The sequence below is a fragment of the Ursus americanus genome, chromosome 8, assembly GCF_024610735.1.
Source record: "Ursus americanus isolate L20-20 chromosome 8, mUrsAme1.1.p, whole genome shotgun sequence".
NCBI classification, from domain to species: domain Eukaryota; kingdom Metazoa; phylum Chordata; class Mammalia; order Carnivora; family Ursidae; genus Ursus; species Ursus americanus.
Window position 1 is genome coordinate 45,511,083 of NC_142134.1, and position 19,765 is coordinate 45,530,847.

At 38.9% G+C, this 19,765-nt stretch overlaps 1 protein-coding gene across 1 annotated transcript in view; it reads left to right on the forward strand.

Annotated features, from left to right (window-relative positions):
- The window catches only part of CORIN (corin, serine peptidase), a 234,581-nt gene that overhangs the window by 11,597 nt on the left and 203,219 nt on the right, over positions 1-19,765 (forward strand). Inside the window, 1 exon segment of the mRNA XM_045815912.2 lies at positions 18,066-18,210. Coding sequence (XP_045671868.2) covers positions 18,066-18,210 — 145 coding nt within the window.

Below are 19,765 nucleotides of genomic sequence, written 5' to 3' on the forward strand. Positions count from 1 at the left end.
TAAGAGGAGTGTGCACACCCTGTGAGTTCCAACAGACAGCCTGCTCTAGGTTCTAGATACCGTTTTTTACAAAAATGAACAAAGGTTTTGGAGAAACGGCTGATTCCAAGGGTGAGGCGAGGAAAGTACAAGATAAGCCTGAAACAGCTTGTTCCAGAAAGCAAGAAAGGGCCCAAGGAATGATGGGTACATGTTAAAAGGACACAGAAGTCAGACCGACTTGGCTCCCACTGGCCAAATGGAGAGCTGTTTAGTGTCAAAATAAGTAATGGTGGTAACAGATGATAAACCATTGAATAAAATAGGAAACCAAGAGTTCATGCACATTTCAACAAAAGGATAAACTGCAGATTTGAAGGGATAGGATATTTACATAATTTCAATACCTCACCACAAAATACTACTTGATTATACAGATGAGGTGGGGAGGAGGAGAGTAATATTATAGTAGGGAGGCTTGGAAGACACCATGTGATGATGTGATTGTAACAGTAAAGGAATACATTGATAGGATGCAATGAGAAGAATATAGGATCACTTCTGTGGTATTTCTGCTACAGATGTCTGAATTTAATCCTAAACCACAACTCAACACTCCACAAAATAACTGATCTGTAATTTACAAAAGTGTCAAAGTCATGGAGGTCAAAAGAAAACTGAAGGAGACCAAGGAAACATAAAAACCAAGTGTGATATCCAATTCTAAATTAGACTTTTTTGGTATAAGGGGTATTATTGGGACTATTGGTAAAACCTGAATGAGTTCTGAGAATTAGATGGTAGCAGTCTATCAGTGTAATTTCCTGGTTTGGATGGTTGTGCTGTAGTTATGTAGGAGAATGTCCTTGTTTGCAGGAAATACCCACTATCATATTCCAGAGTGATAGGGATCCAGTTGTCAACTTACAAAACGGTTCAGAGAAATAGTTCTCTGTATTGTACTTCTGCCTTTTCTGTAAATAGGTGGTTGTTTCAAATTTTTAAAAAGGAGAAAAAAGTAAATACATTTTAATTAATAATTTCAGGAGATTTAAAACTTTATATGTTTGTATCTACGCTAAGGCTATTTGTTATCATGACAACTTTTTTTTTTTTTGGAAAGCAATAACAAAAAGTATACTTTTAATACACAATCTTAAATTTCCAAAAGGAGAATTTTTTCCTAAGTACTTCATATGAAAACACGATTATTTGTAATCACTTAGTTCACAATCACAAATTTTAATTGCATTTTGGTGAAGGATAAACATCAGTACACCAAGTTTAGGCAATTATTAAACATTTAAAGATATCTTTTTTTTAAATTAGTTTAGTCTCTTAATTTGGATTCAGAGGTTTGCCTTTTCATAAGCAAATTAGATACATTCAAAACATACTACATATTTAAAAACATTTCTTTTATATGGTTTTGTCTCAAAATATAGACAACTTCAGCACTGGAAAGAAACTCAGGAGAATTGGCAGATGTTATTCTTTGTGAAATACTATATTATAATTTTTTTTAAATTTCCCTTTCACCTATCTGCCCATCCTCCCACCCACTTCCCCTCTCGCAACCACCAGTTTGTTCTCTGTGTTTAAGTCTGTTTGCTCATTTGTTTTTTTAGATTCCACGTATAAGTGAAATCAGATGGCATTTGTCTTTTCTGACTTATTTCACTTAGCATAATATCCTCTCGATCATTCATGTTGTCACAAATGGCAAGATCTTATTCTTTTTTATGGCTGACCAGTATTCCACTATTTTTTATCCATTCATCTATTGACAGACACTTGAGTTGCTTCCATACCCTGACTATTGTAAATAATGCTGCAATAAACAGAAAGGTGCATATGTCTTTTCAAATTAATATTTCGTTATAATAATGGAATTACTGGATGATATGGTATTTCTGTTTTTAATTTTTTGAGGCATCTCCATACTGTTTTCCACAGGGACTGTACCAATTTATATTCCCACCAGGAGTATACCAGAGTTCCTTTTTCTTCACATCCTCACCAACACTTAATTCTTGTCATTTTGATACTGTCCATTCTGACAGGTGTGAAATGATACCTCATTACAGTTTTGATTTGCATTTCCCTGATGATTAGTGGTGTTGAGCATCTTTTCATGTGTCTTTTAGCCATCTCTATGCCTTCTTTGGAAAAAAATGTCTATTCAGGTCCTCTGCCCATTTTAAAAATTAGACTATTTGGGAGGTTTTTTGGTGTTGAGTTGTATAACTTCTTTATATATTTTGGATATTAATCCCTTATTGGATATATCATTTGCAAATATCTTCTCCCATTCTGTAGGTTGCCTCTTTGTTTTGTTGATAGTTTTCTTGAGTATGCAAAAGCTTTTTATTTCTGTGTAGTCCCAATAGTTCAGTTTTGCTTTTGTTTCCCTTGCCTTAGAAGACATATCTAAAAACGTGTTGCTAAGGCTGATGTCAAAGAGATTATGGCCTTCGTTTTGTTTTAGGAGTTTTATGGTTTCAGGTCTCACAGTTAGGTCTATCATCTATTTTGAGTTCATTTTTGTATATGGTGTTAAACAGTGGTTTAAGAAAGTCCAGTTTCATTCTTTTGCATGTAGCTGTCCAATTTTCCCACCACTATTTATTGAAAAGATTTTCCTTACTGTATATAGATTAATTGACCATGTAAGTGTGGATTTATTTCTGGGCTCTCTGTTCTGTTCCATTGATCTAAGTGTCTATGTTTGTGCCACTACCACACTGTTCTGATTACTATTGCTTTGTATTATGTCTTGAAATCTGGGATTGGGATACCCCCAGCTTTGTTCTTCTTTCTCAGTTGCTTTGGCTATTCCAGGTCTTTTGTGATCCCATACAAATTTTAGGGTTATTCTAGTTCTGTGAAAAATGCTCTTGGTATTTTTATAGGGATTGTGGTGAATCTGTAAATTGCTTTAGGGAGTATGGACATTTTAACAATATTAATTCTTCCAATCCATGAGCATAGTATATCTTTATATTCGTGTCATCTTTAATTTATTTCATCAATGTCTTATAGTTTTCAGAGTATAGGTCTTTCACTTCCTTGGTTAAATTTATTCCTAGGTATTTTATCCTTTTTGATATAATCATAAACTGATTTTTAAAATGTTCTATTACTTGGGAATACTAACTGTGGAAAGATATCAAAACAAAATTTAAAAATACGATGGATGGGCCTACAAAATTTATATTCTGGAAAGTCATCTTTTTCATCATCAACTTCTTATAATTTTAAGAAATGTTATATAATTCTTAATACTTTGGACTCTGACCATACATATTAAACAGCACAGATTATGTTATAAATATATTAACATATTAAAAACATTTGAAACTATCATTGGAAAGAAATTGGGAAGGTAAATTATTTAATTGTGGGTGAAATAATTCTACTAATTCAGTTTTGAGTGCTAATAAGTAAATATTCATTAGAATTCCTTGTCACTAAAGTATTTTCAGTATTAGACTATTCTCTGTTGTAGTTAAGAATAACATGTTAAGTTTTCATGAAAAAAGTGGAAGTCAGTTTTGTATGTTCACTTTCACCTTACCACAAATTATTTACCCAGGAGTTACTCTCTGTAGCACTTAACACAATTATATTAAATGAATATTTGTATAACTATTTACTCTCTTTCTCCTCTGATAAAACTGTGTGTTCCATGAATACTGTTTTCGGTAGCCACTTGGCTTAGCTGTACAATCTAGAAACCATGGTTTCCAAATTGTTCTTACAATGAACTGTCTACTGGCAGCATTAAGAAGCCAGCATTCAGTAATTTCTCCAATGCTTGCCTCCATGGGGGCAATCATTTTATTTGTCCTTTGAGATCTTGCACTTCCTCCTCTGTTTGATTTCGTTGGGTTCCAGCCATAAATTACTATCCAATCACCACTAAAACGATCTTCCCCTTTCTAGTAACCTCTTTAAGAGTAATAGACCTGGGTGCAACTTTGCTGTTCTCTATCTAGACCTTCAGAGTCATGTTTTCTTCTTCCTTCCCGCTCAGCTCATTGGCTCAAGTCTCAGCCTTTCTCTTAAGGAAATCTCTTTCTGCCTCTAGTTTCATTAGTTTGTTATTTTGGAAATAAGACTAAAGTATGTTTTTTAAACCATTCCACAATTCCTTTGACTCCCTGAGTTAAATCGATTTTGTCAAGACAGAGTGTTCAATGCACAGGCTTCTTAAATGGCCTTTTTAGGATTGCATTTATAAAAATTTTATGGAGTTGTGTTCCTACTTCACCTCAAGAAGATGGAATACAAGGTGACAAAGCCGTCCGTTCTTTTTGTTTGTTTTGAAACAAAATCTGCCACCTTTCCCTGACAATCCATAAACTAGCCTCTAAAATCTAAAGCTAGGGTCAGAGGTTATTTAATTAACAAATCCAGGGTGGATTAGGACCATGTGATGGAGGTTGGCTAAGGTGTTTGAATAAGCCCCGTACACCCGAGGTGTTGTTTACCTCCACTTGTTGGTTTCTTTCCAGGACCCTGACTATAGTTTAAAACAACATAATAAGAAATGGAACCTGGGGCAGCCTTTCTTGAATATCTATTCTGAGACTGGCACAAATAGTCAAAACCAGAAGTTCATGTCTACTCCTGGAGAGCCAAAGAATCTTAGCTGCTTTGTAGTTTCCAAGCAGCACATTTTGTTCTGCTCACCTCCATGACTACAAAGGCTTGATCCTTCCTCAGCCTCACTTGAAACCCTAGGCCAAGTTACAGCTGTGTAGCATGGGGGCAGAGGCTGCAAAGATTTACATGAACCCCGCTTGGGACAGGTCCACCAAAGCTTAAGTCCTCATGCTCTGTCTGCCCAAGAAATAATCACTCCGTGTGTATTTTTCCCCAAATACTACTCCTTGCTCTTCCTCACTATTCATCATTTAATGTAGTAGATGTTAGGTGTTGAAGGACTTAATAAATTATACTTCTCCTCTTTAATTAATGCTGCCGTTAAGATTCTGTGCCCTTTCATATGCCAGGTAGGGTGATGGTCACAATTAAAAGACATAATGTTTGATCTCCAAAAGTCTACTATCCCTCTGTGGAAAAAAGGTATAAACTCTCAGTGTCAGTTAGTGCCTATAGAATATGGGAGAAATTTGCTAACCTGGGACTTTGCTTTGCATCCAGGGCATAGAGCTGACCGTGCAGTGTGTGTTCAATAGGTGCCTGCTAGACAGCCCAAATGCTTCTCAACCAGAAACCACAGTACCCTAGGGGGCATTTGGAAATAATGGAGGATGCGTCTTGGATTACAATGCCTGAGCCTGGGTGGGGGGAGAGTTACTGCTGGCATTACTTAGATGATGGCCAGGAATGCCAAATGTCCTGAAATATGTGTGAGAGTCCCATCAGTGAAAAACTGCCCTGCTTAAAATGTCAATTACATTGATTTCCCTTGGCTTTCCTCCTCCCTCAACCAACACACACAAGCTTTGCAACCCAAATGCTCAAGAAATACTGTTGTCCCATCTTGGTGCAAAAGTAAAAACTCACATATTTTTAAAAACCTAACAGTGTGGCCTGACTGTGCCCTGGTTCACTCCTCCCTTATGGTTGACTTGTTGTCCTTCCTGCATATGTGTATAACTGTCCTGTCCCCGGGTATTGAAGTCACTCATGAAGTTGTGCATCTCCTGGGAGGTAGGCTGTCAACTCCGGGAGGGCAGGGACTACGTCTTTCTCGTCTTTATATTCCTGTAGCCCAGCTGTGCACAGAATAGGTGCTAAATAAGGCTGAGTGGAATAAGCCAAATTAATGAGATTTTAACATGTGGCATAGACATGTTTTGTCACGGAACACAACACAGAAATTCTCTGTATTTTCCAACTAGAATGTTCATGAAATATGAAGCAAAACGAATGATGAATGTGAAGTTTGGAATTCATCCCTTTGCTCCAGGTATTCAGAAAGAAATTGCTGCTTCATCTAACATATAAAATTCTTACTTGTACTTTTTCTTTTTTTTTTTTTTTTTTACTGCAGGATTTCTTTTAGCAGGTAGGTTCAGTAGGTTAACTGTTTTCAACATCTGTTTATATTTTACTTTGCATTGAAATGCCTGAAATGGATTGTTGTAGAGCATAAAATCCATTTTGTCTTGTATGCATTCCCTGATTGTTTTCAGCTGTAGGGAGTCAATATTTTAGTTCTTTACTCACTTTGCCAATCTGTTTGAATTTTTAAAAGTCACAACATTTCCATTGTCATAGGATCAGTGAGTCAATTAGGTCTCTGAGATTTGCCCACACTCAACAACTTTCTTAATGCGCCATGAAAAATAGGTTTGGCTCCATTTGACAATATGTTAGGCTCCTCTGGATTTTGCCATAACATCCTTCGAAATACAGTAACTTATAATCGAGATGTGAAATTTAAAACATTTTAATGAATAAATGTCAAACATTTAATTTCCTGAGAGTTGGATAACCCAGCCCTCCTACCTATCCCCCCTCTAGTCACCATTGTTTCCAAAGAAATATACTGAAACGGCTTTGAGATGCTTAAATATATGCAGAAAGATTTCTGATGTTGTATCTACCTTAAAAGGAATCTTATTACTTGAAGATTTGTGTCTGCCACAAAATGGTAACATTGACATGTTTGAGATTGGGGGCAAAGTCATCTCACAAAGAAGACCCAGGGCCCTATTTATCTAGCTGGTCTTAGATGGGGAGTTGCCTGCTGTTTCGTTCTGAGATCATCTTCTGTAACTGAACAAATGTGAGCCTCCCACCTTGCTCTGAAGAAAATGAGATTTACCTTGAAGGGTTTCCTATTGCCTCTGAAGACATCTCCTCCCTGGAATAAAGATTATTATAACTTTCCTCCAGAGACCAAATTGAGCAAACTCCACACAATGTGTTGGAGAGAAATCAGGACTCTTAGAGCTTTTTGAACTTGAAAGAGACATTGTTGTTGTTCTTCTTTTTCTTTTCTTTTGCTTTACTAATTTCATCTTATTTTTGGCATATTTGTGGTTGGCGCAAGACATTTATTTTTCACCCTTTACTCACAGATATGGAAATATGTTTGGGACTCGGTGATGGCTTTATAAGGTCACCTAGATTTTCAGTGGTGGAGACAATATTGTACAAGTTGCCTCTGAAACATTCCAATCTTCCCTCTCATATTTTAGACTTCGGCTAAACAATGCTACCCTCAAAGCAGAAACACTGTGATATGCTGCCTGGGTACTGGATTATTATTATTAGTTTCCCCAACAGGAAAAATATTTGTCAGTATTTAGTCTCTGTACTGTGCATCCGTTCTGGGACGTGTAAATATGGGACTCGGGGTGGGGGTACTAGCTGGTGCTGCTGTTCTGTTAATTTTCAAAGGAGAAAATGTGAGCACGGTTGGCTTGCAGGACCATGTGTTCTGGTGTGAACAGAGTAATTTCATTTTGAGAGAGCTCATGAGTTCTTTGAACTTTGTAAGCATCAATTAAATACCAGAAAATGGGATGAAAAGACTTACTGAAAACCAGATGCTTGTTCTTCATGCCTCTTGGAACATTAAAAACAAACATCACAACAAAAGACATTTGGGTTTGGCATAATTCACTGATGGATGATTTTGGAGGCATTTTGCTTATTGGTAGAGTGGGAGCTAATATTTGGAGAATTAACAGATGTCTGGTTTGAATGTATCTAAATATTTCACTGGTCCTTTATTCAATAAATCTACTTTTAATTCATACAGGGAATACTATCATAGTTTCCTGAGAACAGAGAGGAAAGCATCTAGTGCTGGCAGATTTACTTCTTAAATATGGGGTAACAGTTGGCTTGTTTTTGCTCAGTGGATGGATAGTGGAAGTGGGTTGGATTAGCTTTCTTTAATACTGAAAAAACAATTCAGATCACATTTTGGAGTGATGGTTGTACAGGACAATGTTTCAAGCTGAATATCTAGCAGTAAGTGGAAATCTGGTGTCTGAACCTTTTCAAGACTGTCAGTATATTGACATATGGTGGTGTAATATCCCCACAGAGTTTAGAGGGAGCTTCTGTGTCCTGCTCGGGCCACACCAGTCAGAGTGCCCTTGTCATCCTTGAGGGCTGTTCTCTGCACCATGGAAGCCACAGTGTCCAGAATACATTTGCAGTTCATCAGCTTCCTGCCTAGAGAACTAAGGTGCTAAGTTAGTGTCAAACCAACACATAGTTTGGATTTGGGATGAATTTTTCTTTTGAATTGTTTTTAACATTGTAAGCAAATCTTTTTTGGTAGGACAGATGGTTATTGAATTCTGCCATAATTTTGCATAAAATCCCATCCACTAAAATGTGTGCTGTCATTTTGGTTTAAGAATGTTTTGATATTTGACTTGCTCATATCATAAACTTCAAAGTAATAAAGGAAATTTTACTACATCTACCAGATCAACATATGAATTAGAATGACCTTTGGGTAGTAATATTGGTACGTGGCTAAAATTCACAGACTGTTGACTAACTGTCCTATGTTAACTAAGTCTACATAATTTCATAACTGTATTTAAGAATATAGCCATTTTGCTATTTAAGATAATCCATTGGGTAGTATCACGTTATGAAGGTAGAATTAACTTTCACGTTTCAAAATACTCTGTTAACCTTAAACAGTTTATATATCACCTCAAGTTTGCCTGATCTTTGGTTATAATTTAAACAAATCCTATTTGAAATGAAAATAATCAATGTATCTCCACATCCTGATGCTGCAGTAGCAAGCTGATAATAGCCTCTTTGTAGACAGTATCTTTGTTTTTTTTTTTTAAGATTTTATTTATTTATTTGACAGAGACAGCCAGCGAGAGAGGGAACACAAGCAGGGGCAGTGGGAGAGGAAGAAGCAGGCTCCCAGTGGAGGAGCCTGTTGTGGGACTCGATCCCAGAACGCTGGTATCACGCCCTGAGCCAAAGGCAGATGCTTAACCGCTGTGCCACACAGGCGCCCCTCTTTTTTTTTTTTTATAATATGTATTTTATTAGATTTTTAAAATTACATTATGTTAGTCACCATACAGTACATCCCTGGTTTTTGATGTAGTGTTCCATGATTCATTATTTGTGTATACCACCCAGTGCACCATGCAATACGTGCCCTCCTTACTACCCATCACCTGTCTATCCCATTCCCCCACCCCCCTCCCCTCTGAAGCCCTCAGTTTGTTTCTCAGAAAAAGTCTATTTCTTACCCCAGAGGAGCAGCTATACTGAGGGACGTGTGGTTTTGAACCTCTAATGACGAGGACCATGGGGTCTGGTCCTTCATAGAGTTTGGGGCATCTGGATTCAGTTCTGCATGACTCAGTGGGTAAAAGCTTAGTCTGTTTTCACAGGGACAGAGCTGGTGAGTGGATAATGTGTTCTAAGAAGTTCTGAAAACCATAGAACTAGGCCAAATTAAAAAAATATGAGATCTCTGGTCTTTCTACTGAGCCTCAGAAAAAGGAATCGAGTGACTCAGTATTGCTTTGGATTCTGCCTTTTTTGCCAAGGACCTTGAATTATTTTTATGACATTATTCACAAAGAACCTCACACTCCTCATCCGTAAATGGGTATGGTAATAGCAACCACCTAATAGAGCTGTTTTGAGAATTAAGAGCTATTTTCTATGCAAAATGCTGAGAGGAGTGCCTGGCCCACAGGAAATGCTCAATGCGTTTTTTTTGCTATATTATTATTTCTGTTATTATTATGACTGTAGTAATTATTCCAACATGGAGCTGCATTTTGGTCCTTGTGTTTCTAAGACTCTTTTGACAGTGGGAGGGCATATGTAGGTGAGTTTATTGATTCATTATTTTTTTTAAAGATTTATTTATTTATTTTAGAGAAAGAGAGAGAACGCGCACACTCGGGAGCAAGAGAGAGCCCATGCATGAGTGGGGGAGGGGCAGCAGGAGAGGGAGAGAGAATCTCAAGCAGACTCCCCACTGAGACAGAGCCCAAGGCATGATGCATGGGGCTCCATCCCAGGACCCAGTGATCACGACCTGAGCTGAAATCAAGAGTGGGACGCTCAACTGACTGAGCCACTCAGCTGCCCTGATTCATTATTTTAATACTTTTATAGAGTGCCTAGTAAAGTCAAGGCCCTTTTTGAGTACTAGAGCTACAATGGCAAGCAAAAGCCAACGTGGTCCCTGACTTCATGCAGCCTACTGTGTAGCAGGAATAACCAACATAATCTTTTAATCACACACATACATGTAAATTGCAACTGGAATGAAGAGCAGAAAAATGAGAACCAATCATGAGTCATGAGTTGATGTAGGAAGAGTGAGTCTTGAGTGACACAGGCTGGTTGAGAGCTGGAGCATTCTAGGCAGAGTGCTTGTGAGGATCTGAATGAGTAGCAGAAGGTGGCGGAAGTGTAGAGAGAGAGGCCATGAGTGGTGTGCAGTGAGCTGAGCATAGGCAGGGCAGACCTAGAAGGGTCTCCAGATCCTGCTCTGGAAAGCAGCGTCAGCATCACCTGGGAGCTGCTAAGGAATGCACCGTCTCAGGCTCCACCCCAGACCTATGGGCTCAGCCTCCCCCCATGTGTTTCATATGTACATTGACATCTGGGAAATATTGTCTTTTATGCCATATTAAGGAAGTTTGTCTTTGTCTCTGAAGTTTCTGGAGGGTTTTAAGCAGAGCCACAATGTGGAGATTAGAAGGGGACAAGTGAGGATGTGGGGAAACCAGGGAGGAGATTGCTGAAGTCCATAGAAATGTGGCGTTTCTGATGGGATTGCAAGACGAACTTGTCCAATGATTGCCTGCATTTTAACTAACCTTACTTTTTTTTTTAAATTTATTTATTCGACAGAGATAGAGACAGCCAGCGAGAGAGGGAACACAAGCAGGGGGAGTGGGAGAGGAAGAAGCAGGCTCACAGTGGAGGAGCCTGACATGGGGCTCGATCCCAGAACACTGGGATCACGCCCTGAGCCGAAGGCAGACACTTAACCGCTGTGCCACCCAGGCGCCCCACTAACCTTACTTTTTATTGCTTGCTCCTTATTAACTCTTGTTGAAAATATTTTGGTTACTACACTGCATTGAGAAATTTTTAATTGAAAATTGAAAAACTGTAATTTACTAAGTTGTAAAATTTTTAATTCAGAATTTATCCTTGTTGAAGACGTATAAAAGGCACTGAGCTTCTGAATAACAGGAGATAATCCACTCTGGCCACACTGAATTGCTGCTTTTCTGGTCAAAGGCAAACAAACTTGACAGTTATATTATTTATCATGGAAAGCCTTTTAATGGTTTTTATCTCCCTCCCATCAAAAGTAAGTATATTAAAAATTGCAAAAATTTCTTGGGAAATTTTTTTTGAGCTTTAATTGTGAGTAATTTATTCAGTTGAGAATGCATGTATTTATTCTGATCCTACCATGTACTAGGCACTGGTTAGTTGCCCACGGAATAAAAATAATTTTCTGGGCACATGATGTGAGGATTTGTTGAATGAACCGAATATGTATCTTTACCTCCTGAGATTGTAGTTTAGTAATTTTAGTATGTATGTACATAACCATGATCCAAAGTAGAAAGTGCTAAATGCATAGGTCAGTTGAAATTGCTTCACCTGCAAGTGATAGAATATTTAGATTAACAGTGATTTATCAAGAGTTTATTCCTTTCTCATGTGAATGTAATCTGGAAAATAAGCAGTTCAGGGCTGATAGAGAAGATTCACGAATCCATCAGGGAGTCGGGTTCCCTCTTTCTTGCTATTTAGCCACCTTCTGCATATAGTTTTTACCTCAGAGTCTAAAATGGTTGCTTGAGGGGCACCTAGGTGGCTCAGTCAGTTGAGTGTCTGACTCAATTTTGGTTCAGGTCATGATCTCAGGGTCGTGAGATCAAGCCCCGCGTCAGGCTCCATGCTCAGCTGGGAGTCTGCTTAAGGAATCTCTCTCCCTCTGCCCCTCCCCCTGCTCACAAGCTCTCTTTCTTTCTCTCTCTCTCTCTCAAATAAATAAATATATCTTTAAAAAAAATTAAAAAATAAAATGGTTGCTTGAGCTCCAGCCATTACACTCGTATTCCCACAAGCAGGAAAGGGGAAGGACAATACCCTTCTCTTTGAGGACACTTCCTGGAAGTCACATTTACCACTTCTATTTTCATCTCATGAGCAAGAACTCAGCCACACGGCTTCACATAGCTGCAAGAGAGGCTGGGAAATGTTGTCTTTATTCTAAGTTGCCATTAAATATTGGCCCAACTAAATTTTAGGATTCTGTTTCTAAGATCAAAGGAAAAGAATAGATGCTAGGAGTTGATCAGTCTCTGCCACTGACCAGAAATTCAGATGAGGCAGAGGGAGATTACTTGTATCTAGATGCTCAAGGGAGGCCTTCTAATGGGGTTAAATATGAATTACTTCTCTAAGGATTCAGACTTAGGCAGACAGATGTGGGAAAATAGTCTAGAACTGTGATTTCCAAACTGGAGGCTGAGGTACCCCAAAACTGCAGGGATGTCCAGAGACTCTGCCAGTTATTTTCAATTTTTGAGGGGAATCCAGTGATACTCAACATTTCTTGTTGCCAAATGAAATAGTAGGTTGAGGTAGTTCAGTGTCAGCATTAGATTGTGCTGTATTCCTGTTGTTGTTTTCCTACCTTCATAAGGCTGGGTTCTTGGTGGTGGTTCTGTAAAAAGTTGTACCATGGAAAAATCCATGTGGAGCAGGCAATGAATGGTGGTGATTTCCAATCTGATGCCAAGGTTTGAGGTATTGTGCACTGTCCAACAGATGCACATATTATCTTAGTAAGTAACTGTCATTACTTAAGAATAACATGAAAATTCTCTTTATTTCATATTATGCATTATATTTTTTCAAATGTCTACTAAGTTTTTAGGATACAAATACTGATAAAATAGTTGGACCAAGAGACTTAATAAGTGGAATTGTTAGGCATTTCTTTTGGTTTAGGCCACTGAAAAAAATTACCTGGACACATAGTGCCCTGAACCAAGAATGTCTGGGAATCTCTGATCTAGGGGGTTAATTAAGAAACAAAGCCACTTTGTTTCATGTTCTTAACAAAGATGGTATTTAAAAAATTTTGTCTGTAATAAAATCCACTAAAATGTACTTCTTAAATCACAAAATTTTCTAGCTGACTTCAAAGCTTGTAATAGGAACTGTGAGTATGGAATCCTAGTAAAAGCTGATTCTATTAATTTTGGTATATTTTTTCTGAAAGGGAAATATTTTTACTTGTTTACCAAAAACATTTTCAATTTCATGACTTAGGAATGGACTTTGTAAGGCATATACAATTTAAAAAGAAGTAGTAATTTGCATAATGATGCACAGAGCAATTTTTATTTAGGCAACTTAATTCATTTATTTATTCAACAGGTATCAATCCACTTCTGATTGTGTTCAGGTGCTACTCTAGATGCCAGATGTACACTAATGAGAAAAGGGAGGTATTTTAAAGAGGGAGTCGCAACTGAGTTAAAATTATTTATGCTCTGATTACAGAAGCAGGTATCTCTTTGTTCTAAAGCAGTTTTTGCCATTTGCAGCTGTGGAAGTATTCCCAAGACTGTACTATGTGTTAGTAAAGTCAACTGCTACAGGAAGGCAGAACCGGATAAAGGCTAATGTACCTGAAATAGCAACTATGGTCTCTGTGACCTTTGAAATCTTAATAAAATGGACTTGAAATTCTGTACACCCTTGCAAAAGTCCAAAGCCCTCCCCAGATCTCTGCCAAGCCACTGGGTACATGCTTCTCGTGATCAACTCTGGTTCCAGGCTCTGAATCTGCTGAATTAGTTCAGTTTGGGGATCATTTCTCATGTTGCCTTTTCTCATCATCCAGTGATATATAGCCTCTTTCTTACTGTAGCTAGAATGTGGAGAACAAATTAGGGAGTGCAGGACTGGATATAGGTAAACCATTCCAGGTGAGACATGATGGTAGTTTTTACTAGAATGTACGATCTATGGGGCTGGAGATTTTCGCTCTGCCTAATGATATACCCCAAGTGTCCAAACGAGTGCTCAATTACTTTTTCCTGAGATAGGAAACTCTGAAAAAAATACCAGACATGGGGATAAAGATTATTTATTTGGTTTCAGACATGTTAGGTTTGAGATATTTTTGTAACATCCACTGAGGAATTGTCAAATGGCCAGTTGGATACGAAAGTCTGGAGCTCAAGGGAAAGATCTATGCTTGCTATGTAAAGATGTATGTCACGTGTGTGGGGCTGGCAATTGATGCTGTTTGTGTGGGTGACATTGCCTGGAGAGTATAAATGTGAGAAAAGAACTTACAGAAAGAGAAGGAATGACTAGACAGTGAGGAGAAAGAGAAGTCACAGGAAGAAAGTGCTTGAAGCAGATGAGAGTGGCTAACTGAGAATTCCATCTCTCGCATGATACTGGGATGTCATTACAATGATGATTGAAAAATGTCTTTGGATGTAGCAACATGGAGGTCATTGGTGACCATAGCAACAGTTCTTTTGGTGCAGTGACAGAAGTGGGTCCCAAATCGTACTAGAGTAAACAGTAAGTGAGGAAATTTGGACAATAAATATCAACAACTCCTAGGGCATTTTGGATGGGAGAGCTAGGAAAGTGGCTGAAGTGTCATATAGGCTTGAGGATGGTTAAAAAAATAACTGGAGAGACCTAAACATGATAAAAAGCTGATGAAAGAGAGAGAGAGAGAGAGAGAGAGAGAGAGAGAGAAAGAGAGTTTGGATATATGATTTAATGGAGAATTAAGATGTAAAATTCCTGAGAAGGGAGAAGGAGATGGAGTCTGTCCCAAAGGTGGGAGGATTAGTCTTAAATACGAAGAGCCTTCAGTAGCTTCTGTGTTTGAACAGGAAAGAAGGGTCTGTAAATGATCAGGTGTGTAGGTTTAGATTTAGGTAGATGAGGCAATTCTCATTTGATCGTTTTTTATTCTTTCTGTAAGATGGAAATTGAAGTGGGTCGTCTTCTGAGAGTGAGGGCAGAAGACAAGGTAGTTTGAGGAGAAGGGAGAAGACTTTACATCAGCAAATGAGTAGTTCTGTTGGGTGGCTTTTTACAGCCACAGTCAACTGTCCAGGTGTAGATACAGAGAGAGCAGATTGCTAGATTCATCTGGTGTTGGCTTCTACATGTTAAGGGTGAGGAGAAAACCCAGAGGGATAGGCAGTTTCAGGGCATTAGCAAGAGTATTGTTCCATTAATGGTCCAAAGAGTCTAAAGAAGATATGTAGGGAATTGAAAAAAGGAGAGAGCTGATAGACTGGGAGAAATAGAGGTACCCATGGACAGCAGGCCAGAATTATGTCTGCTTCAAGTCCTCTACAGTGTTTTACCTAATCCTCCAGCAAGAAATTGTATTCCTGTCTTTTGAATCCCTATGGCACTTTAGCTGTAAGTCTTGGGGTACTTATCATTTGCTACCTTGACGTATAGTTACATTATTTATGGACATATCTCTCCTACAAGACTGAACTTTTGAGGGACAGTTGGTCTGAAATCATTGTTGTATCCTTCACTATGCTTATTATAATAGTAGGTGTTCAATAACTAATTGTTGAGTAAATGAAATACGTAAGTAGATTCTGCGACTATCTCTGTTGGGCTATAGTCCCACACTTGCTTATCTACAAGCAGGAAAGGGCACCACCCACCCAATGCTAGTGTTGTAATCAATGTGCTATTGAAGATCTTTTATTAAATTGTGTCAGTGTGTTGGTTTGCAAACTTGGGAGCTTCCCCAGGTAAAATTTGAAACTGGCCTCCATATACAGAAGGCCAGGAAGTACTAAAGAAAGAGGCAGACCACTTCAGATTGGTAGATGGCAGGTTTAATAAGCAAGGGAACTTACTATGAGGCTTGCTTGGGCAGACAAGATGAGTAGTTTTCCACACCTGCCAGCCAGAATCATAAAAGTTTATATAGAGGCTTTAACTGGATTCAGTCATGTGTTTTGTCCAGATGGTCTCAACAGCACATTGCTCCCTCATGGCTGCATTCTTGAAAATGGCTCTGGCTGTGGGAACATTGGTACATTTCAAGGACAGGGAGGGGGTGAGGAGCCTCTGATTGCCTGGGTCCAGCTCACAGGTCAATGGGTGGTCACATCCTTTTCATGGTCTCCTCTAACACCGTGCCATGTCTTCTTGCAGATCAAATTGTAAATTAACTCTGAATGATCTCACTTTGGCTGGTGGATTAAACCAGGTGCAGAGGCAATGGGTCAGTAAAGACATTAACCTAGGAGATCAAACCATTCTCAAGCTAACATCATATGTTCTTTCAAATAATGTGTCTCATTGGGTATTCTTAAAATTACAGATGATATCATTACATCACAATGTATGTAGTGAACCCTGCTTGCAATATGGGTTAGGGAACAAGACTTGATTCTGATGTAGGGGGAATAAAGCAGAAACGGAGTATCATATATGCCTTGCAATTCAGAAGAACCTACCAAAGTTGCCTTTTTATCTGTGGGAAATTACCAAGTACTTGTTATATGCTATAAATGATCAAGTGCAGGACCATTCTGTTAGAACAACTTCTCGTTTATGATAAGGCTCTGTCTCAAAGGTCACTCATTTTTCAAAATTCGATATCTGTTATAGGGGAAGAAACAACACCACCTGACTAATGCATGGCATTGGGAGATGTTGAAGAAGTGAAGAGTCTTGGGGTAATTGGAGTAGTAGAGTGTCTGTTAGCACAAATATGGAAATCAGGAGAAGACCTAGTTTGAAGGTAGGGATAGAGAAGAGACTAGTTAGATTTTGGACATTTGCGAAGAGATGCTGCTAAGCACTAGGCATTGGAAATATATGATATAACTCGAAAGGAAGTTTGGGACTCCAGAGAGATTCGGGAGTTAGTTATGCGGAGGTTACAGTTCAAGCTCTGAACCTGTCACACGAGAAAATGCAAGGACAGTCAGAAGTCTAAGGGGAAACCATGAGAAACGCCTTCATGGGAGACTCATAGTGTGGGACTCAAATCACTTAAAAAAAAAAGATTTTATTTATTTATTTGAGAGAGAGAGGGTGAGAAAGCACAAGCAGGGGTGGGAGGAGAGGGGGAAGCAGAGGGAGAGGCAGACTCCCCACTGAGCAGGGAGCCTGACTTGGGGCTCCATCTCATGATCCCGGAATCATGACCTGAGCCGAAGGCAGATGCTTAAACCGACTGAGCCACCCACGCGCCCCTCAAATCACTTTTAATTTCATCTCAGATTCCTGTTGAAAAAGTCACTGCCCTAAGCTAGCCATTTGTAATGAATTTCTAGACATCATTTCTGGCAAGAGACTGAACTAAAAATTAAAGTATTTAATTTAAATTTAAATTAGCAAAATTTAAAGTATTTGAAGATAAGAACTTTTATCTGAAGCCTCACAACTGCATCTCCTAATCCTCTCACAGATGGAGAGGCTATGCTGGCATCCTGGACCGTTGAAGGGATCCTGAGGGCTTGTCAGTGTTTAACTGGTCAACAGGACAGGCTCTTTTTCAGTGTTCAGCTTCAGCCACTAAATACATTTAACCTTGCTGAGGGGCTGAAAATTAACTTTATCCAGATTCATGCAGATTTGGGTTAGGACTGGGGAGACAAACAGGAGTGAAGTGTGGGTAATGTCCTGTCTACGCCTGCTCGCCAGTATGTGACCACGGTACTCGGCAGTCTTTGCTCATAGCTCTGGGCCAAGGTGAGTCCTTGCCATGGTAATCTGTAGCCCTTTGGAATAATACCAGATTGGCAAATATGTGAAAAAAATTCAAGGGGGAATCACATTAAAAGTTCATGTACTCCTGAAAACATTTCAGAAATGGATGATTTCCCCTGCCCCGAATGTGGTTGTACAGTTATTGGTTCACTTCTTAGCGTGACTTAGGGACTAAGTTCATTTTCATGCTCTAAAGGACACGCACCAGAATCTCCCAGGAATGCTGCTGCTCTGAACGGACAGCTGTACTCTAAAGTTCTATACCGCGTATTGAGATGCTTTGTAATATTAAAACCATGTTTCCTATCCTCCTTTTACTTCAGGTCTTGGGAGCTGTTGACAATAACATGGGTGATGGCTGTTCTCAGAAGCTGGCAACTGCTAATATTCTCCGCTTCCTATTGCTGGTCTTGATTCCATGTATCTGTGCGCTCATTGTCCTGCTGGTGATCCTGCTTTCCTTTGTTGGTGAGTGACGCCGCTATTAAAGAAAAATGAAGTCAAAATTAAAATGAACCTCACAGTGATTTCTATTTAGTGGTTATTTGACCTGAAGTGTCCACTTGATGAGAGGGTTATCTGTTGACCATCTTAGGCAAATCTGAGGTTTCAGCCACTGAAATCACTCTGTTAGTTATTCCTATTAATAGAAACTGATGAAACGATTGATGCAAAGCATTTAAGGTGTGATTACCAGGTACCGGGCACTTTGAGAGTCCCTGAGAACTTAGGGATAGTTAAATTAGCCTGTCTTTCGTAGGAACTCATGGTTGAGAGGAAGAGATGATTATTACACAAGGTAACACATGTTGATGATGGAGGCATCTGCAAGGTACTTTGGGGAAGTCAAAGGAGGCTTCATGAGGCATTAACATTTTAACCTTTGGAATAGTTCATAGAAATTCAGGTAAAATGGCAATAGCGCATGGGTTTGGCAGAGAAAACAGCAAGTACCAAAGTATGACCCCATGATAGATGGAGATAGACTTAGGATATTGGGTGGAATTTTGGCAGTGGGAGGAAATGCAGCTAGATTGATAGATAAAATCTGAATGACACAGGATCTTGCATGTTTTCCTAAGGAAACTGGGCTTCAGCTCCTAGATTATTGGTTTTCAAACTCTATTCCATAGAACCAAGGCTCGGGGGGGGAGTTTCAATGTTTTGACTTACAATTAAAAAAAATAAATCCTAAGCACATATTCAAACTAAATATTACATACCAAGTTTTAACCAAGTGGAGACCAGTAACCAAATAATTTGTGCTGACAGATGAATTCATTTGTATTTGGATCTTGCTATCTTTTTAAATAAACGATAGGTTAAATTTAAAAGGTGAGCTCCTGGGGGAGGAAATCCAAAATATTACCTTTGGTAAATATCTATTGCTATGAATTAGGATTTTTTTTGATCACATGCAGGCAAATGAAATAGCGAAATAAATAGCAATATCAAATCGCTTACCAACAATTTTGGATTTTTTAATTTCACGAAAACTGGCTTAGGAAATCAGGGTGATTTTGGTGCCATGTGTTAATGTGGGAAGTAGAGGCGGAGCTGTAGGATACAGGTGGATGGAGAGCAGGTTGGACATTTAGTTTGGACACATTAGCTCAGAGATACTAGGGGGACAACAAAATACAGTGGCATCATAGTTGAAGTGCATGTATCTTGAGCAAATTCAACAGTGCAGGCAGGACAAAGAAATGAACATAGGAACATAAGAACATGTTGCTCTTCTAAGAAAATTTCAAAGGAAATTGTGACTATATATGATTTTGGGCTTATGCCCTCACTTTAGAACCTAACCCCTACTGCACTCTTACCTGAAGCTAGAAGTATCCAGAAGGGAAGCTGAGAAGGGAGTCCTGACTACACTTATGAAGGTGGGGATCTCACTGGCAGTTGAAGCAGTAGAAGTAGATGAACTATAAAGAGAACTGTACTGATGAAAGGCTGAGGGCGAAAGCCCTGGAGTATTTAAGGGGGAAGATAAAGAAAAAGAGGAGGAAGCAAGAGATAC